The sequence below is a fragment of the Cervus elaphus genome, chromosome 17, assembly GCF_910594005.1.
Source record: "Cervus elaphus chromosome 17, mCerEla1.1, whole genome shotgun sequence".
NCBI lineage: Eukaryota > Metazoa > Chordata > Mammalia > Artiodactyla > Cervidae > Cervus > Cervus elaphus.
In genome coordinates, this window is record NC_057831.1 from 12,735,829 (window position 1) to 12,760,695 (window position 24,867).

At 36.1% G+C, this 24,867-nt stretch overlaps 1 protein-coding gene across 2 annotated transcripts in view; it reads left to right on the forward strand.

The window, feature by feature from the left end:
* The window catches only part of LOC122673402 (bifunctional heparan sulfate N-deacetylase/N-sulfotransferase 4), a 298,043-nt gene that overhangs the window by 15,930 nt on the left and 257,246 nt on the right, over nt 1–24,867 (forward strand). The window contains exon 2 of one of the 2 annotated variants that reach the window (XM_043871154.1): nt 18,464–19,688. In XM_043871154.1, the coding sequence (XP_043727089.1) occupies nt 18,711–19,688 (978 nt within the window). In that variant the 5' untranslated portion in view covers nt 18,464–18,710. Of the gene's footprint in view, nt 1–18,463; nt 19,689–24,867 lie in introns of those variants that run through there. The other variant, XM_043871156.1, reaches the window with a different exon arrangement.

Genomic DNA, 24,867 nt, shown 5'->3' on the forward strand with positions numbered 1-24,867 from the left:
CTTGGTCTTTGTCTCTTTGTTTCCAAAAGGAGAGATGAAGTAGAGTAGCTGTTATGAGCATGAGCTTGCCAAGATAAGATTCCAGCTTTGCCACTTCCTAGTCACATGGCCCTTGAGCACACTGCTTAAATCAAGCTTCTCTCCTTTGTAAAGAAGAGTTGTGATGTCTACCTTCCAGATTTATTGCAAAGATTGAATGAAATATTATAAATAAGGTATATCACACGGTGCCTGGCATAGAGTAAGTCCTTAGCCATGATGTGCTTCCATATAGGGTTGAGTCTAATTCTCCACCTTCTCCTCTGTTTTGTTGTTTGAAAGTTCTCCTTTGGCATCCCCACCCCACTGTTTATTTAACTGTTTGCTTCATGACTTTTTATTCTTTTTCATTATAGCTCATTACTAGATGTAAAATATAATTCCCTGTGCTATACAGTAGATCCTTGTTGTTTTGCTATTTCCATTTTCCAATGTCTTCATCTGAACTATTGTAATCAATTTTTAATTGATCTATCTTTTCATGGCTTCCATCTGTCCTCCTACTCCCTCAAAAAAAAAAATTAAAAAAAAAGAAAACATTTTCCATGTCAGTCTTGAAATTAAAGTTTTTCAATAATTGTCCAATTTTCAAGGCAATTGTAAATTTGTAACATTTTGAATAAGATCTTTTTATCTTCTGGTACCTACCTATCTTATCAATTGAATTACCAGAGAACATCAAGAAGGCCAGTGGAGTTGTTGAGAGTTCAGAGAAAGAGAAGTGGTAGAAAGAGCTGTAGAGACCACTATGAAATTTACTGTGAGAGTTGATCAGAAGAGGGCCCTAATGTGATGTAACTTGTAAAATGATTCCTCTGGCCAAAAAATCTGATGTGGGGAAAAGGCAGAGGCAGAAATCAATTAGATATAACGCTAATATGGATTAGAGTGACAGCGAAGAAGGTTTTAAGATTGTTCAGATTCTAGCCAAATTTTACAGGTAGAGCCAATAGATTGAAAATCTAGTGAGCCTTATGGGAAAGAAAGTCAACTAAGCCCAAAGTGTGTGCTTGTGTGCATACGTGTGTGTGTGTGTCCCTAAGCAAAGAAAATAATGCATCTATCATTTACGTATCTGGGCAAACAGTGAGAGGAATCAGTTTGGGGTTCAGAAAAGTATCAGGCAATCAGATTTGGTCTTTTTCAAAGAATTTTTATCAGAGTATAATTAATTTTAAATGTTGTATTAGTTTCTGATGTACAGCAAGGTAAAACAGTTATACATATACATGTATCTACTCTTATTAAGATTCTTTTCCTGTATAGGTCATTACAGAATATTGAGAAGAGTTAATTATGCTGTATAGTCAGTCAGTCAGTTCAGTTGCTCAGTCGTGTCTGACTCTTTGTGACCCCATGGACTACAGCATGCCAGGCCTCCTCGTCCATCACCAAACCTGGAGTTTACTCATGTCCGTTGAGTCAGTGATGCCATCCAACCATCTCTTCCTCTGTTGCCCCCTTCTCCTCCCACCTTTAATCTTTCCCATCATCAGGATCTTTTCAAATGAGTCAGTTCTTTGCATCAGGTGGCCGAAGTATTGAAGTTTCAATTTCAGCATCAGTCCTTCTAATGAATATTCAGTACTGATTTCCTTTAGGATGGACTGGTTCGATCTCCTTGAAGTCCAAGAGACTCTCAACAATCTTCTCAACACCACAGTTCAAAAGCATCAATTCTTCTGTGCTCAGCTTTCTGTATAGTCCAATTTTCACATCCATACATGAGTACTGGAAAAACTAGATGGATGTTTGTTGGCAAAGTAATATGTCTGCTTTTTAATAAGCTGTCTAGGTTGGTCATAACTTTTCTTCCAAGGAGCAAGCGTCTTTTAATTATATGGCTGCGGTCACCATCTGCAGTGATTTTGGAGCCCAGAAAAATAAAGTCTGTAATGATTTCCACTGTTTCACCATCTATTCACCTTGATGTGATGGGACCGGATGCCATGATCTTAGTTTTCTGAATGTTGAGTTTTAAGCCAACTTTTTCACCCTCCTCTTTCATTTTCATCAAGAGGGTCTTTAGTTCTTCACTCTCTGCCATAAGGGTGGTGTCATCTGCAGATCTGAGGCTATTGATATTTCTCCCAGCAATCTTGATTCCAGCTTGTGCTTCCTCCAGCCCAGCATTTCTCATGATGCACTCTGCATATAAGTTAAATAGTCAGGGTGACAATATACAACCTTGATGTACTCCTTTTCCGATTTGGAACCAGCCTGTTGTTTCATGTCCAGTTCTAACTGTTGCTTCTTGACCTGCATACAGATCTCTCAAGAGGCAGGTCGGGTATTCCGGTATTCCCATCTCTTGAAGAATTTTCCACAGTTTGTTGTGATCCACACAAAGGCTTTGGCATAGTCAATAAAGCAGAAGTAGATGTTTTTCTGGAACTCTCACTTTTTCGATGATCCAGTGGATGTTGGCAATTTAATCTCTGGTTCTTCTGCCTTTTCTAAATCCTGCTTGAATATCTGGAAGTTCACGGTTCATGTACTGTTGAAGCCTGGCTTGGAGAATTTTGAGCATTTCTTTACTAGCATGTGAAATGAGTACAATTGTGCAGTAGTTTGAGCATTCTTTGGGATTGCCTTTCTTTCGGATTGGAATGAAAACTGACCTTTTCCAGTCCTGTGGCCACTGCTGAATTTTCCAAATTTGCTGGCATATTGAGTGCAGCACTTTCACAGCATCATCTTTTAGGATTTGAAATAGCTCAACTGGAATTCCATCTCCTCCACTAGCTTTGTTTGTAGTGATATTTCTTAAGGCCCACTTGACTTCACATTCCAGGATGTCTGGCCCTTGGTGAGTGATCATACCATTGTGATTATCTGGGTTGTGAAGATCTTTTTTGTATAGTTCTGTGTATTCTTGCCACTTCTTCTTAATATTGAAATGTTGTTGCTGAACCATGGAAGATTCTGGGATTCTTGGTCTCCGGATAAGAAGAATTCAATCTGGGGCCAGAGACACAGCTTGATCACAGCTTGATTACACACTTTTGTGTAATAAAGTTTTATTAAAGTATAAAAGAGATAGAGAAACCTTCTGACATAGACATCAGAAGGGGGCAGAAAGAGTGACCCTCCTTTCCACAGTAATAGCAAGCCCATCCCTTTTCACCTGGGTCCCTCTTGGCATTTTTCTCAGGCTGTTTAAGAATGGTTCTGACAGCAATTACAAGGGCTTCTGCCTGTTCCTTTGTCTTTTTCTGCCTTTCTTTCTTTTCCTCATTTTCCCTACCATAATGGACTCTTTGAACCAGTTGCAACAGATTATCTAAAGACTGATTTGGTTCATACACCTGTTTTAATAGCTTAGGGCAGATATCTGGAGCCGATTGAGTGAGAAATCTATCTTTTAAGATCACTCTTCCCTCTTCACTTTTGGGATCAATCTTAGTGAACCTGCAAAGGGCTTTTCTCAGTCTGTCTAGGAATTTACCAGGAGCTTCCTTCTCCTGTTCTGTTTGCCAATTTGGCATAGTTTAAAGTCTTAGCATGTACTTGCCTGAGTCCTTCAAGAACACATCTGACAAAATGACTCTGAATATCTTCTGCTTCTGTTAGGTCCATACTGTTTCTGTCCTTTATTGATCTCTAATTTTCTTGAAGAGATCTCTAGTCTTTCCCATTTTATTGTTTTCCTCCATTTCTTTGCATTGATCACTGAGGAAGTCTTTCTTATCTCTCCTTGCTATTCTTTGGAACTCTGCATTCAAATGGGAATATCTTTCCTTTTCTCCTTTGCCTTTTGCTTCTCTTTCTCAGCTATTTGTAAGGCCACCTCAGACAACCGTTTTGCCTTTTTGCATTTCTGTTTCTTGGGGATGGTCTTGATCACTGCCTCCTGTACAATGCCATGAACCTTCATCCATAGTTCTTCAGGCACTCTGTCAGATCTAATCCTTAAATCTATTTGTCACTTCCACTGTATAATTGTAAGGTATTTGATTTAGGTCATACCTGAATGGTCTCGTGGTTTTCCCTACATTCTACATAGTAGGTCCTTATATTTTGGTCTTAGTCTAGTTTGAGATGTAAATTAGATTTCCAAGTAGAAATACCAGCAAGTGATTGAACACACAAATAGAAGCAAGCAAAAGATTTATCTAGAGATAAAATTTTCTTCAGCTTCTAGATAGTGTTTAAAACCATAAAACAGTGTGAGGTCATCAAGGAAATGAATGTAAATAGAAATGAGATGAGGTTCAAGGACTAAGCTCTAGGGAACTCCACATTTCAAGGAGAGATGAGAAGGAAACAGAAAATGTGACAAAGAACTTATATAAAACAAAAAATGTATGATTTTCTAAAAGCTGGGTAAAGATGGTTTGTGTGAATGAGGGGCTATACAATAATTAGTGTATTAGTTTGCTTGTTCGTGGTTGTTCAGTTGCCAAGTCATGCCCGACTCTTTTGCAACCCCATGGACTGTAACCCACCAGCCTCCACTGTCCATGGGAATTGGCAGGCAAGAATATGGAGTGGATGGCCACTTCCTCCTCCAAGGATCTTCCCCACCCAGGGATGGAATCCCCGTCTCCTGCATTGCAGGTGACTTCCTTACGGCTAAGCCACCAGGGAGGCCCCATATTAGCTTGCTAGGGCTACCATAATAAGGACTTCCCTGGTGGTTCAGCTGTAAAGAATCTGCCTGCAATGCTGGAGATGCTGGAGATGTGGGTTACATCCCTGGGTTGGGAAGGTCCCCTGGAGGAGGGCATGGCAACCCACTCCAGTATTTTTGCCTGGAGAATCCCATGGACAGAGGAGCCTGGCAGGCTACAGTCCATAGTGTAGCAAGGAGTCGGACATGACTGACAGTGAGTGAGCACACACAACATAATAAAGTTCCACAAAATGAGTAGCTTAAAGATTAGAAATTTATTGTTTCACAGTTCTAGGGGCTGGAAGTTTGAGATCAAGGTGTCAGCAGAGCTGTGCATCTGCTGAAGGCCCTAGGGAAGGAGATTTTCCTGGTCTCTCTCCTGGCTTCAGGCAGTTCCTGACTTGTAGCAGCAAAATTTCAGTGTCCACATGACATTCTCCACTTGCATGTGTCTGGGTTGTGTTGATTGCTAATTGCTTATTTCTCAGTTGCTAAGTCCTGTTGGACTCTTCGCAACTCCATGGACCACAGCCACCAGGCTCCTCTGTCCATAGGGTTTCCCAGGCAGGAATATTGGAGTGGGTTGCCATTTCCTTCTCCAGGGCATCTTCCCCACCTATGGACTGAACTCACATCTCCTGCATTGGCAGGCAGATTCTTTGCCACTGAGCCACCTAGGAAGCCCTGTGTTGTGTTGAATTTCTCCTTTTTACAATTTCTCCTTTAATCAGTCAGATGGGTTTGGGGGTCTGCCTTAGTACAGTATGACTTCATTTTAACTGATTATATTTGTAATAAGTTCACATTTTGAGGTAGTAGGGGTAGGACTTCAACATACCAATGTGGAGGGAGACACAGATCAACCTATAGGAGCAACTCTTAACTTTGTCATAACATTTCATTCTTTTTTATGGATAGTTTGATTTATAAATACTTTGTTTAGAATCTTTACACTTTATATTCATAAATTATATTTCCTGTAGTTTTCTTTTTTATATTACCCCTTCATCAATTACTGCTGTCTAACAAAAGAGTCAGACACGACTTGGCAACTAACCAAAAACAACAGGTTATTTTAGCCTAATACAATAAGGTTGACAGGTATTATTCTTGTTTTTTCATTTATTTGACAAAAGATTGTGTACAATTTGAATTATTTATTCCTTAAAACTTTGATTGGACCTTATGGCAGAGCAATCAGTGACTGGAGTGTTCTTTGTGGGAATATTTTTGACTATTCAAATTACTGCATTTTGCTGTATTCATTTACTTAAATTCTTTTAAAAGTATTTTTATAAAGTCATAAATAGTGTTCTCATATCTTTTCAATGTCTGAAGGAAAAGTAACTTTCTCTTTCTCATCCCTGTAGCTTATATGTGGTTTATTTCCTTTTAATCTTAATGTTTGTCAAATTTGTCAGCCTTTTGAAAAGAATCAGGTTTTAGATATTTTTACTGTATTTTTTGGAGAACGGAATGGCAACCCACTCCAGTATTCTTGCCTGGAGAATCCCAAGGACAGAGGAGCCTGGCAGGGCTATAGTCCATGTGGTCACAAAGAGTCAGACACGACTGAGTGACTAACACACACATTGCATTTTTATCTGATTTTTTTCAGCCCATTTTGTTATGGTTTTCTTCTACCATCTTTGTTATTATCTTATTATTTTCTAGCTTATTGAGAAGACTGCTCATACTTTTTATGAGTACCTGCTTCTAAGATTCTAAATTTGTCTATTATGGTAGCTTAATACACAAATTTTCATATGTGTTATTTTGGATATAATTTGTAACATAATGTATATATTCATTTTTTTCTTTGCTTTAAGTTATTTAGAATTATATTTCTTAGATTTCTAATATATGAGAATTTTCTAGTTGTTTGTTATTAGTTTCTATTAATTATATCATGGTTATAGTACATTTCTATATGATGTTTAGTTCTTTAATATTTATTGAGACTTTCTTTAGGACTCAGTATGATTAATTTTTGTAAATATCCATAAGTTCAATATGCATTCTACAGCTATTGACTATAATATTTTAAGTATGTCTTTTAGACAAAATTTGTTAATTGTGTTTATAAGTATTTCTTTAACCTTACTAATCTTCTGTCTGATTTTTCAATGAATTCTTGGCATATGTCATAAATTCATTCTCTACAATTGGAAATTTGTAAATAATAGCTTGTAGTTCTGCTTATCTCTATATATTTGAGGTCATGATATTAGATGCACATAAATTTAAATTTAATGACTTCTAGTGAACTGAACTTTTTGCTGTTTTAAAGTGATCTCTGTATCTCTAGTAACTCTTTCGCCTTATATTTAAATTTATGATATTTAGATAGCTTTATTAGTTTTCTTTTAATTAAAATATTTCTGATGTATCTTTTTTCAGATGTTTACTTTCACACATTTTTTCATGTGTTACTTTTAAACAACATATACTTGGATTTGTGAGCTTTTCCAAGTCAGTCTGCCAATCTTGTTTTTAAAAGATAATTTAGTTTATTTATATTTAATGTGATTACCAGGGCCTCCTGGTAGCTTAGTGGTAAAAGAATCTGCCTGCAATGCAAGAAACACAGGAGATGAGGGTTTGATCCCTGGATCAGGGAAGAGCCCCTGGAGGAAGGCATGGCAAGCTACTCCAGTAATTTTGCCTGCAGAATCCCATGACAGAGGAGCCTGACAGGCTATAGCCCAGAAATTCCCAAGTAGTCAGACACGACTGAAGTGACTGAGCATGCAATTTGATTACTAACATAAGCAGACCGAAATATTTTTTGTTTTGCATTAGTCACACCTATTCAGGTTTCTTTTTTCCCGCTTATTCTTTTTAATTAAATATTTTTTCTACCACTTCTTTATGTCTCCTGTAGTAGTCTTGGAGATATACGTTCTATATTTGTTTCATTAGAAATCAAAATATACATACTTAACAATGTCTTAAGTCAATTAATATCATGACCTTAATACAGTGTTCTTAGAACATTTTTGCTCCATTTACTCTCTTCTGACTTCTATTGGTTCTATTGATCTTATTTATTTCAACTATCTCTGATTTTATTTTCAGTCCCATGAGAATTTATTATTATCATTTCATATTTAAGGTCATTTAGTTTAATTTACATTTTATCAATTATTTTATCTTCATTCTGTTCAACAATTTGAACTCTTTTTATGCTTAAAAAATTCATGATCATAGAAGTTTCAACTTCTTCACATTAGATATCTGATAATTATTTCCCAGCTTCTCTCACAGCCAAGGCAGGGCCATGCCAACTAAAAGTGTATAGAATAGATTCCCTACAGGTTAGGGTGTCTTCATCTATATCCACAATCCAGAGACATCAATAGCAGCAGTTCATAGAGAACTGCCCAGATCTTAATCTTGACAGTGATGTTGCTGACTTTGCAGTATTTGGTCTATGGCCACTTTTCCAAAATGGACTTTTATGATTTGCATTGTGCGTGCATGTGTATGTGTGGCCTTGACTATGACTTGAGCTGAATGACGTGACTAAATCTAATTAAGAACTATTCTTTAATTGCATTTTCAATCATCTTGATGTTTGAATTCCAATTATAGTTTGTAAGCTATGTTGCCATCTGATTCAGTACTCTTTTATGATACTGTGGTACTGAACATCATTTCTTAGTCTCTATACTTTAACAAATTTTTAATGACTAACTTATGGAAATAACTTTGGGAAAGTCTCAAAACATGAACAGAAATAAATTTTGTTATATGTTTGTCCATATTACTCAAGATGATTAATTTCATTGCCTGGACAACCTCCTAATGATTCATTGTCTTTCAAATCATCAGCAACTATATGCAAACAGGTATCTTTTACAGATTCTCAGGTAAATGATAAATTATAATGAAAACACATAATATAATTCTAAGATATAACTGGGAGCAGTAGAAGTTGGTATCTAGAAAGCTTTTCAAATAAATCATAATTCCATTTTAAACAGAAATTGTGACCACAATTTTAAATTATTTTGAATAAATTCTTATGTTTTATATTTCCACATAGAACTGAAAAGTAAAGTAAATTGGGAGATGACCTAAATCATTATATTCACATTTCTCTTTTGTATTTAAGTTTTGATTATCATTTATCTTATTTACTTACTCCTAAGATTATTAAAAGAAGGTAATCATTTAAGCAGATTCAAATCTTCAGAAATCATGTTTTTTGGGGCCAATGAAATTATGGCACAAACATGATTGCATAGTAGAGAAATGTAAAACTGAATGGTAACTCTATTTCACACAAAAAAAGTATAGCATTCTACCCATTTAAGCAATAAAATTTGTATATCCTAAAGAAAATGTTAGTTGGAAACAAGATGTAGCAAAGTTTGTTTTATACATCTTTGAATTACAGACACTATAATTTTGTTCCCTTAAGTAAAAGATTTAGATCTTAAAAGTTTGCAAAAATTAGTAAGATGTTAAGAACTTGTGATATTTCATTTATCTATATCTTGGGTACACCAGCAAAAAATATATTTAATGAAAAAGCAGAAATAAGAATTTGGAAATGAAATCATATAAGCAATCTAATATTGGTTGTTTTTATTTCAAGTATGAATTAACTAAATGTATTTGGCATAGAAATGTGGCATAATTGGTATTTTAATCTTAAGAATCACTGATGTTTCTCTGATGTCAACAGCAGAATGCTTGTCTTAAAAGCAAAGTTACCTATGCACTCTGTACTCAGCTACTTAGCATTTCAGCTGTCAACAGAGGAAGTGCTGTGGTTCTATTTTTATAATAAAAGCAAGAACGCATCGCCCTCTAGTGTTGAATATGCTAGGAGATTCACGTTTAGAAATAAGAAATAATGCATTTTAAAAAACAAATGTCTTAGTTTTCTCTTTTCAAGTAAATGTAACATACCAATATTTAGGTTAACATCTTGAATTCTAGTAAAACAGATGGCAAACATAACTGATTAACTTGTTTGTATGGCCTGTGTTTTAAAAAAGGTTAACTAGCTTGAGAATAAATTCTTTTTAATATTTTACTTTTCAAATTATATTACATTCTATTATAGTTGTAAACTTTATGAAAGATGAATTATAATGCTTTATCTCCTAGTATTTATAGTAACTTTACTTGTGTTATAAAAATTAGTTGTAAAATTGTTAAAAATGTAACAAACTCGTGGAAATAGATAAACAGCTAAGTTTCTTTAGTTTCCCAAGGACAAAACTGAGGTTCAGACTTTTTCCCCCAACCCACAAGTTTCTGGAGAAGGTAGCATTTGACTTATTCCTTGGGGTAGAGAAAAAAGTTAATATATGCAAAATGTGAAAAAGTTGTTGATTTAGCATGATTGTTTCATGCATGTGACAAAGATGCTTTGTTTGACCAAACTCTAACCAGGCTTCTGAACCTTCTCCCAGGTTTGCATTTTCTTGCAAAATCTAGTTTTAGCAGGAATCTTGATAACCCAATCTAACCAGACTCCCCACCCTTGATATTTGAGGTGATCAAATTATAATTATAAAAAAATTATTTTATTAAAAAGTCTATTTTTCAAGTATTCAGGTATCTTCAAATTCAGCTCTATATCATCTCATCATTAAAAAAATAAACACACCTGCCTGACTTTTGCTTTCATCTGTTCTTAATTTCTTTTCTTTACTATTTTCCTTTCATTTCTAATAAGTCTTTATTTTTTTTTAACAGTGGATTTAAAACTTGTGCTAATGGATTAAATGTGAAGAATGTGGCCATTAATCAGCCAATCTAATGTAACAACATCCTGCAATGCAGGCACATTCTTTACAATCTGAGCCACCATGGAAGCCCTAATATTTACAATTGGACATTTAAAATAAAACTAGGACTGGAAAGGCAAAAAATCAGTTCAGTTTTGGATATTGCAGGAGATCCAGATTTGATCCTTGGATCGGGACGATCCCCTGGAGAAGGTAATGCAACCCACTACAATATTCTTGCCTGGAGACCTCCAAATCCAGACAAAATGAGACAGATGCCACAGATCTATCCAAAGTCATCCCAAGTTTCTAAGGGAGTTGGTCTGGATTTCCAGAGCCCTTGGGAAAGATACAGGCATTCCAGAACTGTCTAATTCTATTTAATCCTGGACCATACTGGAGATACTATTAAAAGCAAAAATCAATCATGAAATTTTGAATATAAATATAAAACAGTTTTACATAATGATTACTTACTCACCCCACTTGGTCACAAATAGCATTTATGCTACTATATCTAGATATCTTATGTGGCAAATCAGAATAAATGTACACTTAGTATTTTCCTTCTTCTCAAAGTTTCCATGTTTTTCTAATAAATAAGATAAATACATAGATATTCGCAATTTGATTTTAATACAAATAGATTTTTCTTTTTGAAAAATTGTGTTGTTTCTCTGCTTTAGAAAACAAGACCTAGGAAAGTGGTAAGTAGTATATCTCCAGGAAATGGTGAGAGATCACCTGACATTTGCTCTCTATTTACTGAGTTGTCTTCATAAGCTTTTGAAGTGTGAATGTAACTGATAGCTCAGAGCTATGTACCTAGTATAATATGATGTTACAATATAATACAGTGGTAGTAATGGTATTATTACACTTGAAATTACACTTTTGGAGTTTTTAGTGATAAAAATGCACACTTTGAGGATTAAAGTAACTGTATATTATATTACTGAACTCAAGAAAATATGAAATATCTTAAAGTTGGGTAGTAGTTAACTGGTTATTTACAAGGGTAGAAAATATCTTTATTGTAGAAAAGGATAAAATAAGTATGCTTCTTTGATTCTCATTAAATATAATAGTTACTCATCACTTTGTACATTCATCTGTAAAGTTATGTATGAAGCTATGGTTGTTACCAAAAATAATATCATAATATTTTGTGTCCTGGATGCTGAAAAGAGTGCCAAGTGACCACAGCATCTGTTATCAACCAATTCCTAGTCTCCAGTTTGGTTAAATCAATAATGGATACTTTCAGGAATCACTTGGAATCAAAAGAGACTGTTTTCATCTTCAGCTAAAACCTCTGTGTTATTTATAAAATCAGGTTAAATAATTTGAATTAGCTGCGCCCTCTCAAGTAGTGTTTCTCAAAACCTTTTGACCCTGATTCAGAATAGAAAATAATCTTACATCGGGATCCAGAACACTAATACACAGACACACGCACATACACACAAGACACACATACCTCTAACAACAAAAATTTCTTAAAGCACTACTTACCTTCACTCCTGAAGTATATCTGTATTTCTATTCTGGTCTATTTCATTTTTCTTTATGTGGTGCTGACCTATACTTGAAAAAAAAAAAAAAAAAGAGTATCTCTCTTGGAATATGGTTACAAATTTTAGAATTCTCCCCTAGAGAGTGAAAATGCAATTAATGAATGTATTTGAATAAACTGTTAAATGTTTACATGGCACAGTTTTTAATTAAAGACACTCCTGTATTGATATGAAATATAAGCTCTTTATTATAATCTTAAGGGTCAAACAAAAATCTCATGAAACATGTAGAAATGAGGTATTTGGTAAAATATGTTTCCCCCTCCATATATCATGAAAAGTCAAGAGTGATCAAATTATTGCAATTCTTATGTCATCACAACTTACAATACAGCTTCTTTTCAACTGATCTACTAATAATTCACTTCTAGATGTTTTCTGTTTTTGCGTTAGATATTTTTAGCTTTGAATATATGAATTTTTAAAGTTGAAATAAAACTTGCTGATATCTTAAATTACTTCATTATGGTAACTGCTAAGGTTTTGGTTTCATCTAACTTAATTTTGATTTTTCTCAACAAGTGCTATGGTGAGAAAATGGAACTCTAGCATCACAAATCACTCATGATATAATCTCAGTCTTTTTCTTACACCCTCTAAATCTCAGTTTCTTCATTTAAAAAATAGACTAATAATGGCTAAACAGGCTGATGAATGCCAAGAATGTAGAATAATGACCAGCAAACAGCAGCTTCTCATTAAATGCCAGTAAATATTTTCTCCTTGCTTTCAATTTCAGCTGAACTTTGAGTCTCTTTGAAGATCTCATCAGATCACCTTCAAGAAAGAAACAATCACGTGTATAATCATTGCTAATCCTAGCCTCTAACTTACTTCTGAATTTCCTTCATGCCAAAATTCGCGACTACAGTAGGACCTGCAGTTGCTTTGTTTACTGATTTCTCTGCTGCTACCAGAGATTAGTAAAAATTTACGATAATTGAGGACCTGTTGGTAAATGGATTTTGCAGACTGTATTTTAGAAAATCTATAAACACAATGTGGAAATGAGTCAAAGAGTGATTTAAAAATAGATACACAAAACAGTAATTTCTTCATACTATCCAATCTTAAAAGAGAGGGAAATTCTGGTAGACATTTGGTAGATATTCTACTACTATTGATGTGATAAGTCACACTTGGAAGATTAGAAGTTAAAAAAAAGGGAGGAAAGAAAAGAGTGAGAACAAGGAAAGCAGCACCTGTAAACCCCCCCTTTTTTTTTCTTCACCAAAATATGCAGAGGGATCACACATCTGATATTTTGGGATACGTTGTTGCCAAAATAATGAGGTCTCCCTTTCCAAATTTTTAACAATAGACTTATTAGGAAATATAAAAGGCAGATTTAGCGGAATTGGGATCAAAACCTATTTAACTTGCTTGGTATGGTACTTAAGGAAATAGTGACTCACAGATGCAATTACTCAGCTATCCACACATAGCCATTCATATTATAAGGGAAGCCAACACCATGGTGGAAGGGAAAGCGGGCAGAGTGCCCCTGTGAGCCTGTTTGTTGCCAACTGGTCTCAGAATCATCCTTCACAATGCTCTCTATTAAGGTAAAATTAAAATTTTGGCCTATCACCTAGACTGCTCCATAAAATGCTCCATGTAATTTTGGATTTTGGGAGCAGCATTTTAATGGCTTCACTATTATCCTTAAATGAATATTAATTTTATATGATTCATTTAACGTATGTGTGTCTCTGAGGTGTCCCTACCGCTCTGCACTCTGCATTGTCTTTTTTTTCTTTTTAAGGGTCATAATACCAGATAGGTGTATAGAGAACCTACTTTTCCTCCTGTGTGTTTCTCTTTTACTCTCATACCACCATCATACTTATAACTCCTCCGATACAGGGTGTGTGAGGTTTTCTCCCCACATCAAGCAGTGCTTTGGGACGCTAGCTGGGTGTGTGTGCTGAGCTGCTTCAGTCGGGTCCAACTGTTTGCGACCCTATGGACTGTAGCCTGCCTTGCTCCTCTGTCCAAAGAGATTCTCCAGGCAAGAATACTAGAGTGGGTCGCCATGACCTCCTACAGGGGATCTTCCCAACCCAGGGATCGAACCCACATCTCTTATGTCTCCTGCATTGGCAGGGGGGTTCTTTACCACTAGCCGCACCTGGGAAGCCCGGGACACAATCGGACTCTAACTGGCGTTAGTGCAGACCCCATATGTTGGGTAGGAATCAGTCCCATAAGACTGCTCCTCAACTCGGATCCAATTACAAGTCCTGCCTCTGTCCTTCTTGGCTATACAACAGAGGTTCCCAGGATGCCTCCACCTTGGATTTGATTATTTGCTAGAACAACTGAGAGAACTCAAGGAAACACCTACTTAATTTTACTCGTTTATTGCATAATAAAGGATATAGTTGAACAGCTAGATGAAGTGATACATAGGTGAGGGCTTGCATGGTCCTGAGAAAGAAGCTGAATCTAACCTCTGTATCCTGACACGGAATCAAATCTCAGAGACTGAGTTTTGGGTGAAGTGGAAAAGAATAGTTTTATTGCTTTGCCAGGAAAAGTGAAGGGGGGCCGGGGTACAGTGGGCTAATGCCCTCAAAACTGTGTGTCCCCACTTGGAGAGGGTAGTGAGAAATTTTACTATAATGAGTGAGAATGTTTTCAAAGAGAGAGTGATCAGCTCATGGACATTCTTTTGATTGGTTGGTGGTGAGGCAAATAGGAAACAGCGTCATCAATCTAATGGTTCCAATCAGTCTGGCCTCCAGGTGCATATCGGCAGCATGCCTTCATTAACCCTTAACTTCTCCCATCTGGTGGGGGTTTAGTATCTGCAAAAGAGTTTAAAGATAACGTCGTGTATCTCCATTGATGCAGAATGGGGCCTTGCCCCAGGGTTGCATTACTGTTTCTCTTGGCTGTTTGTTTTCTCCATAGTCTTGCATCCCCTCCCTTCCTTAATTAACAACTGCTTGAACCTGCCCATTGAAACTCAGGGAAAGTCGTGGAGTCTGAATGAAGCCTATTTCTTCTAATCAAACAAATACACAATGCTTTTGTGCCCAAGAGCTCCACAGGGTGTTGCTTGGTATAGCATCACTAGAACAAAAGACACTCATATCACCCAGGAAATTACAAGGAATTTAGGAGTTCTGTGCCAGAACCTAGGGGCAGAGGTCAATATATATTGCTGGAGCTTAGGGTGGACCATCTCCAAATTTGCCAAAGTGGCACATTGATTGAAAGTGTTAGTTGCTCACTGGTGTCTTACTCTTTGTAACCCCATGGATTGTAGCTCACCAACCTCCTTTGTCCCTGGAATTCTCCAGGCAAGAATACTGGGATCTTCCTGACCCAAGGATCGAACCCAGGTCCCTGGCATTGTGGGCAGATTCTTTACCACTTGAGCCACAAGGGAAGCTCCAGATTAAGAATCTGACTGCCAATGCAGGAGACACAGGAGACTTGGGTTCAATCCCTGGGTCAAGAAGATCCCCTGGAGTAGGAAATGGCAAGCCATTCCAGTATTCCTACCTGGAAATTTCCATGGACAGAATCTTGGTGGGCTACAGTCTATGCGGTCACGAAGAGTTGGACACAAAACTGGGCATATTGATTATTTGGAATTAAAGTTACTTAAGAAATAACAGTACAAGAACACTCTACCTCTCCTTTGTCTCCAGAAATTAGGAAGTAATCCCATATGAAAGCTATCCTCCCTGCCCCAGGAGGTAGGGAGACATCCTTATCATCAGAGATTGGAAATTCAGGGTGGAGAAGGCTATGTAAACTGCTTAGATTGTTCACTAAATAGTACCCAAGATGGTTCCTTTGTCTTGTCAATTCTTCTCAAATGTATTGTTTTTTGCCTAAAAGCTGCATGCTTTGTTCACTTCTTAGGTCTTGTATCTATGAGACCTCCATACATATGAAAGTAAATTTGATTTTCTCCTGCCTTCCCCCCCACCATTTTAATTATTAGATCAGCCAAAAGAACCAAGTGGGCTAGGGTGGAGATTTTTCCCCTCCCCAGTTATATATGCTTTATTTCTTTGGCATCCCAAACAATGCCATACCATTTCTTTTCTCAGGCATAGAACATGAATAAATTTCTTCGTTATATCATCTTCTTTTGTCCAGCCTTCCTCACCTCCACTGGTGAATCTTTTCTATGGAAGAATGAACAAGTGGACTGAATGAGAAATATAACTCATTTGATAAACAGACACACATAAATGCAGAGTCAAACACACACACGCACACACAGTGGTGGTAATATGCATCTATCATTCTTCTAACTCTGAACATATTAATGCTAAATAAATGTCACATTTAAATGTTATTGATTCTTTTGGTTGGCAGATTCTGGTCCCATATGCTTTTTTATTTTTTTTTTTTTACTATTGCATATTAGAATGAGCTGTTCTAATATGCAAAATTGACATCTCATGCTTTGTATATTCAAAAATAAATGTCACATTTTTGATGTCAGAATAGATAAAGATTTAACAACTATTAAGTTGTTACACACATTGTTTCTTTTCAAATACCTGATTAAATGTATTCTGAAAATACTAAGCAAACCCCTGAAGTTTATAGATTAGATTTCTACTTTTGTGGGGTGATGCAAGGTGGAGGTGGGAGTGCGACAGATTCCGTTTCTGTAAGTAGATTTTTTAATCAAACACTTGAATTTGGAGAAGTCTGGGAAGAAATATGATAAAGACTGGATAATTTTCTTTGGAAAATTTCAAATCTCTTTCAGTATTTATTTTATACAATTTAATTTGACTTTTATTTTTAAAATTTACTTTATGAACATTTTCAAATAAACATAAAAGTAAGGTAGACCATACCATAATTATTTTATATATTTTATATCAAATCTAAGCCTTTTTATCACTGTGTTTTATTTCTTTTCAGTAAAATATAATTTAATTTGTTCAAAGGGAGCAAAACTTTAAAACAACTGAAAGATTTGGGGGAAATCAAATAGCACTTAAAAATTATATTTGGTAACAGTGTATTAGTTAGTACCTGGCATATGGTGCTAATTTTCCGTTAAAGTGAATTTGAAATCAGTGGGAAGATTTTAAAAATTTGTTCACTCTTTCAAAGGGGAAAAATCATGTCTATTTATATATCTGGAATCTGAAAAACCAAAAATGTTTGGTAGAAATTTAAAATTTAAAATTTTTAAATTGTTAGCTTTTGAGATTGTTTAAATATTTTTCCAAAATCTGAGACATTATTTTTCAACTTGTTGATTTTTTTTCATTTAAATTACTAAGTAGGAAAAACGCATTTGAGAACATAAAAACATAAAATGGAAGTAATGATATACTCATATCTGTAATCATTTAATCTAACAATCTTCTAAAAATCTAATAATCTTCTAAAAATCTAATCTTTAATAATCTAATAATAAATAATATGCATAATTATTGTTTACTCAAATAAACAATTTTAAACATAAAAAATTTACAAAGTGATGGAATATACAGCTCATTATTATAAAACATGCTAATTTGTTCTCTATGATTTAGTACATCAATAATACACAACTTACAGTATATGTATTACAAATTAAAAACATAATAAAAACACAAAAATTATAATGGAAAATTATATCCAGTGTGGTGAAGCAGTTTAGGGAAATATTTTTTTAATGCTTTCTATGTATTATTTTTCTTTTGAATGATAGAAAGTAATTTGTTGGATAAAAGTTAATAATGGAAAGCAATTTTAATTCTGATAACAGATATCAGTCAAATTTAGGAATATGCTCTGAGAAAAGCATGTCAAGATTTTTCTTCTCATCTAAAAGATGCTTCTGGCCTCTGTTTCATTAGAAAGTTCTGAAGATCCTGTTGCCATTTTGTTCTTTGTCTCATAGCGTCTCTGTCACTTTTCTTCTAATAATGGAGAAAAAGAAATCCTTTATTTTGGTTGTTTTGCTGAAGAGGGCCAAGTGTCTCCCTGTAACTTCAGAAAGGAATATTTCTAAAGGGAAAAGGCTGTAACTACCATTTATTTGAGACAAAATCATTCTCTCACCTTATAATCCATATACCTAAGTAGATACTTACAAGCCTGCTCCAGTGCTCTAAACCCATGCTTTCCTAATTCTGTAAGTATATAGTGTTTACCAGTCTCATGGAAGCAAGTTGCATATTATGACCATTATACACTAAAGCTTTTTTCTTACGTTTATTTTTGAGATGACTAGTTTGAAAAATGATCTCAATCTGTATTTCTCTATATTGATATATGGATATTTTGGCAAAATCAAATAGGGTTTTATATGGTTGAAGACATGAAAAAATCTACTACAATCTATGTAGTAAAATCTAAACTGTAAACCTTAGGCTATTAATATTTTAGCATATCAACACACTAAAATTATCTTTGATATGTATATTTCTTATATATCAGCATAAGTATACACACAAATACTTAGATTGCTATTTTTGTGTTAGTCATTATATTTTTTTTCTCTTTTTCAGGTAATGTTTCAAGGACTCTAAAGCAATCTTTGGGATTGGACAGATTCAAAATCTCTTCAACTTTTTCTCTCCTGGTCCGCTGTTGTACTGCTTTAACTAGCTTGTGATCCCATCACGCATTTTACATGGTTTGCAATGGTTACATGAACATTTGGGAAGTGGCATATGTACCATCTCATACTTTATTCATGATGGCACTTTAGGAAAGTAATTTGGAAAAAGCTTCCAAAGCCGCATTTAAAAAAAAATGAATCTTATTGTGAAGCTTCGGAGAAGTTTTCCAACATTGATTGTTCTCTTAACTACCTTTTGCGTGGTGAGCATTGTCATCTCTGCCTATTTCCTCTACTCTGGCTATAAACAGGAAATGACACTTATTGAGACCACTGCAGAAGCAGGATGTACTGATGTTAAAATCCTGCCTTACCGGTCAATGGAGCTGAAGACAGTGAAACCTATTGATACATCCAAAACTGATCCTATTGTCCTCCTGTTTGTGGAAAGCCAATACTCTCAACTTGGGCAAGATATTATCGCTATCTTGGAGTCCAGCCGATTTCAGCACCACATGGTCATTGCCCCCGGCAAGGGAGATATACCTCCTCTAACAGACAATGGCAAAGGGAAATATATTTTAGTTATTTATGAAAATATTCTGAAGTATGTCAGCATGGACTCATGGAATCGAGAGCTCTTAGAAAAATACTGTGTGGAATACAGTGTTAGTATAATTGGTTTTCATAAAGCCAATGAAAACAGCTCACCAAGTACACAATTAAAAGGTTTTCCATTAAACCTTTTCAATAATCTAGCTCTAAAGGACTGTTTGGTCAACCCTCAATCTCCTTTGCTGCATATTACCAAAGCCCCCAAGGTTGAGAAAGGCCCTCTTCCTGGGGAAGACTGGACAATTTTCCAATATAATCATTCAACCTACCAGCCTGTGCTTTTAACTGAATTACAGACAGAAAAATCCCTTTCATCCTTGTCCGGCAAACCACTCTATGCTACAGTGATTCAGGATCTGGGTCTGCATGATGGAATTCAGCGAGTTCTTTTTGGCAACAACTTAAACTTTTGGCTGCACAAGCTCATCTTCATAGATGCCATCTCCTTCCTGTCAGGGAAGAGGCTGACCTTGTCTTTGGACCGGTATATCCTTGTGGACATTGATGATATCTTTGTTGGGAAGGAAGGAACAAGGATGAATGTCAAAGATGTGAAGGTAAGAACATTTATAAATAGCATCATTATGTTTCTTTCACTAACTCTGTGGTATTGATAAAATATCATTTTGAATATTTTAGATTCCAAATTACTCAAAAATTTAAGATGCAGTAAGTCTGAGATAGAATAAAAAAAAAAAAAACCCTTGAACTAAACCTTAACCATTCCTTACCCACTCCTGAAATGCTTCTGAGGGGCATAAAACTAAAATACCCCAAAGTTTCTTTGATCTTAATTGCTTGGTCTCTTAGGCTTTGCCTGTTAGAGCTAGTACCCCATGGAACGGCCTCCTTTACTCCACACATGTTGCAGTTTGTAGTGATGAGATGAATACAGTCATGAAAATTTATCACTGGATGGATTCTCCTGCCCTACATGGGTTTGACAATGGTGCTTGAAGTATAAGATAGAGAAGCAGCCCACATCTTTTCTATAACAAGTAAACATAGCACTTACCTATATCAAGTGTTCATACACTTGTAAATATGAACAAAAATAGTTTTATAGGGAATGTGGTATTAAACTTAGCCTCAGGAGGCTACCCCTATTATCACATCACTTTAGGCAACAGTGTTACTGGGAGCACTTCTAAATTATGGTCAAGTTGACTGCAGTATAACAAATTCACCCTGTGATTGCTATCAGATAAAGAAAAAGCCAAACATGTTTTACTAGTTTGGGCAGGTAATTCTGAGAAAAATTCCCCTTTTTTATTATCTTGATTCAACATTCTCACTCGTGCCTATCTTGTTTTATATATAATTAAATTCATTCTGTGAGCAAATGATTTTAGCAAACATATAAACAAAAATAATAGGGCATGGCTTAGAATAATAAACTAACTAGAGATTGTTAAGATCATGTCATCTTTTTTGAATTTCTGCTATTAGGCATTTTATCCTTCAAAGATGAAACCTTGGTACTACTTCAAAATAACAGCTTTTCTACCCATCCTAATACTTCATGACCATTATAATAAAATATCTCACTTTGGACATTGTTATAAAGAGATTAAGTGATCCCTCTTGAATCCTGGCTAGACTTTTTTTTTTTTTTTTTACCTTTTGAGTCTTCACTATACCTTTTAATTAGTATAAATTCTACTTGTATTTTAATTTTAAAATCATAAACTTAAGGCAAGTTCATGTGGTACAAATGGTTTTCTGAGTGATTCCTTTTCTGAAATCCTGAAAAGAAGATTTTCCTAATTTTAATCTAATAAACTGTATGAATTGAAAAACTTCTTTATAACTCAACAAATTTTTCAGCTCTAATTCAACTATATCACTTATTCTCAATAGAAAAACAGATAGCTATTTACCACTGCTCATATAATTTTCAGGGATTACTGATGACTTCTTGAGTGACTAACCCCAAACAAAATAACAGAATACTGAAATTTGACAGAGGCTGGAGCAGTGCCACAGGCAGATAATCATATAGTGTGTGTAATTGTGCATTTGTTTACTATTTTTATATCCTACACACACATACACTCACAAGTGCCCAGGGTACATGTCACTTTGAAGAAAATCCTCTTTTTTGCCTCTTTGGGTGTTGTATCTGGTTCTCTCTCAGAACTATTAAAGTATATCAGAAACTTGATTGGGACTGAAGTAACATGTTGGGTTACTTATAAGTCAATAAGGAAATGCTGTCTTTCAGTATAAAAATGATACTTTTAATCTTGGGCCTTTGATTTTTCCTTTGACTATTATTTTTTGGGTAAAAATGATTTTGTGGCAAAGAACCTCGAACTGTCCATAGAAAAGTTCTGCATACTCCCAGTACTTTATCCTCATGTGCCTTTTCTGGCAGTATAACATTTCATCACACACTAATATGTGAGGAGAAGTCCGTTCTCCCTGAAAATCTCCCTGAATTTTCCAGAGCGAGGGTATTGGATGGCTGGTGAGATTTTTCTGTATGATTCCAAATTGGAGAATAGAGCTATTCTGTTCCTCCACAGAACAGTTTGAGGAAAGCTGGAAGGTTTCATTTGAAAACTGTTGGTTATGTGTATGATAGCAGCCTCCCTGGCCACCCTCACAATTAGACTGGGGCATAGAGCTGAGAGTAATTAAAAGCAAATTCAAACACAGCCTTGTCTATAGCACCACCTCACTCTATGGACAAAAAATATATTAGCATATTATTATTATTTGAGCCATTTTTCTCACTTTGAGATAGAGATTGTGGATCAAATTGCTGAAGAATTCATATTTTTATGGCATAGAATTTGGTGCAGTGAAAACAATGCAGGTTTTTCAGTCCATATTCTTTCTGCTAAATGGTTCTGCCAGATAAACTACATAAACTAGGTAAACTACAATATATCTAGTTTTGGGGTTTTTTTTTTAGAAATTTGCATTTCATTGTGCCATTATCTGACCAAAGGCACTGAGATAGAAATGAATATGTCTTTTTCTAAGGCAAGCAAGATCAAGCTCAGACAGTTAGAGTAGCTGTCATCTGATTGTTAATAAAATTTCATTGTGTATCTAAAAACTCAAGATATCAGATAAAGTTAATCTATAGAAACTTCCAGAAACTAACTGTATTTCTAAAGATTGTGAAATATTAGCTATGGATGAAGTCAGAAAATATGGTCATAGTTTGCTTGTGTATGGTCCTCAAGACAATCACAAAGCACTTCCTGTAAATCTAAAGCACTCACGCTGAACTTAGGCTATAGAGGATGATGTCTTTTACACTTTAATTTATTCTTTCTTGCTTATGTTTAGTTTCATCAAACCAGGGTCTCCTGCATTTCAGGCAGACTCTGCCATCTGAGCCATCAGGAAAGCCCTTAATTATATGTAGATAATGTTCATTACCAAAGTGATATCAGTTGGATGATAATGCAGTTTTTAGAGAAAGGTAAAATAATAAAGGGCCATTCTGATTATTAAACATTTAATTTTCAGTCTTCTTGCAGCCTGCTAACCGATTTCTATGAACAATATTTTATCCTTGGTTATAACACTTGATATAGTCATAGAAGTGCTTCCCAGATGGCACTGGTGGTAAAGAACCAGTCTGCCAATGCAGGAGACCTAAGAGATGTGGGTTCAATCCCTTGGTTGGGAAGATCCCCTGGAGGAGGGCATGGCAACCCACTCCAGTATTCTTGCCGGGATAATCCCATGGACAGATGAGCCTGGAGGGCTACAGTCCATTGGACTGCAAAGAGTCAGACAAGTGAAGTGAAATGAAGTGAAAGTCGCTCAGTCCTGTCTGACTCTTTGTGACCCCATGGACTGTATAGGGGGGTCTGGACTGATTTCTTCAGGCCAGAATACTGGAGTGGGTAGCCTTTCCCTTCCCTAGGGGATCTTCCCAACCCAGGGATTGGACCCAGGTCTCCTGCATTGCAGGTGGATTCTTTACCAGCTGAGTCACAAGGGAAGCCCAAGAATACTGTAGTGGGTAGCCTATCCCTTCTCTAGTAGATTTTCCTGACCCAGGAATCAAACCAGGATCTCCTGCATTGCAGGTGGATTCTTTACCAACTGAGCTATCAGGGAAGCCCAGACAAAACTAAAGCAAATTAGCACACACACATATCCATAGAAATTTGAGAGAATTCAGAAGATATGTTCTTTTTTCATAGTTTCCTTAAGACAGAATAATTGCTCTGTCTTGATGCGGGTTTTTAAAATCATGAACATGGTGAAGGTAGGCTTTCACACTGGCAACAAAATGAAACTTCTTATTGATGCCACCAATAGTTCTGTTGCTTTCATCAATTCTGATGACCTGACATTATTTTCTCTGTTGGCAAGCAAACATAGTTATTAGCATTTTTATATGTCTTTACATTTATTGAGAAAATGCATCCATTTAGTCAGTGGATATTTACTGTATATAAGTTCTAAGTTCAGTTGTGTCCGACTCTTTGCTACCCCGTGGACTGTAGCAGGCCAGGCTTCCCTGTCCATCACCAACTCCCAGAGCTTACTCAAAGTCATGTCCATTGAGTTGGTGATGCCATCCAACCATCTCATCCTCTGTCTCCCACTTTTCCTCCTGCCTTCAATCTTTCCCAGCATCAGGGTCTTCTCCAATGAGTCAGTTGGTCTCAGGTGGCTGAAGTATCAGAGTTTCAGCTTCAGCATCAGTCCTTCCAATGACTATTCAGGACTGATTTCCTTTAGGATGGACTGGTTGGATCTCCTTGCAGTCCAAGGGACTCTCAAGAGTCTTCTCCAACATCACAGTTCAAAAGCATCGATTCTTTGGTGCTCAGCTTTCTTTATAGTCCAACTCTCACACCCATACATGGCTACTGGAGTATATTTAAGAAATTATCTGTCTGGGAAATCAAAATTTATTTTAAAGTCATATGTGATCCAGCTCAATTTACCTTTATGACACTTTTATTCTTGCTACTTCTCAATATACACCATTTGTTAGGCTAGCCCACTGTCTCTTCCTCTGCTGTGGATTGCCTATGTTTAGTTTCACCTCTTTTCACAGTTTCTAAGCCTTGACTAAAATACTTTCCTTGAATCTACCCATATTTCAGAAGCTATCTCAAGTGCAACTTCTCTTTTTTGCATAATTATTGTGTTTTATTTGATTAAGTAATTAATTGATTTGGTTGTGCTAGATCTTTGTTGCTGGCTTTTCTCTAGTTGTGGCAAGTGGGGGCCAGTCTGTGGTTGTGGTACATGAGCTTATTTCCACGCCCTTTCTCATGGAGCTCAGGCTCCAGGGCACCTGGCCGGCAGCAGTTGCGGCAGGTGGGCCCAGTAGTGGCAGCTCCCAGGCTCTAGAGCGCAGGCTTACTAGGCGTGCGCACAGGCCTAGTTGTTCTGTGGCACGTGGGATCCTCTCAGACTGGGATCAAATTCCTGTCTCCTACGTTGGCACCTGGATTGTTTACCACTGAGCCACCAGGAAAGCCCCTCAGGCTCCACTTCTTTTGAGAAGGTGACACATGCCCTAAGGACCCCTTGGATGGTGACCTTAAACTGAAACTGAGTCCCCGAAGAATCAACTAAGCTTAGCTGTCACTTGGCACTTTTGTGCACACGAGTCAACTCCAAAATTAGGTGCTGAAGCAATTTTTCTGATACATCTAATTATGTCCCAACATACCTGAGGAAACCTTAGACATAATATAAAAATATTATACTGACAATCATTATACTGTTTTTTAACTGATAAGTACA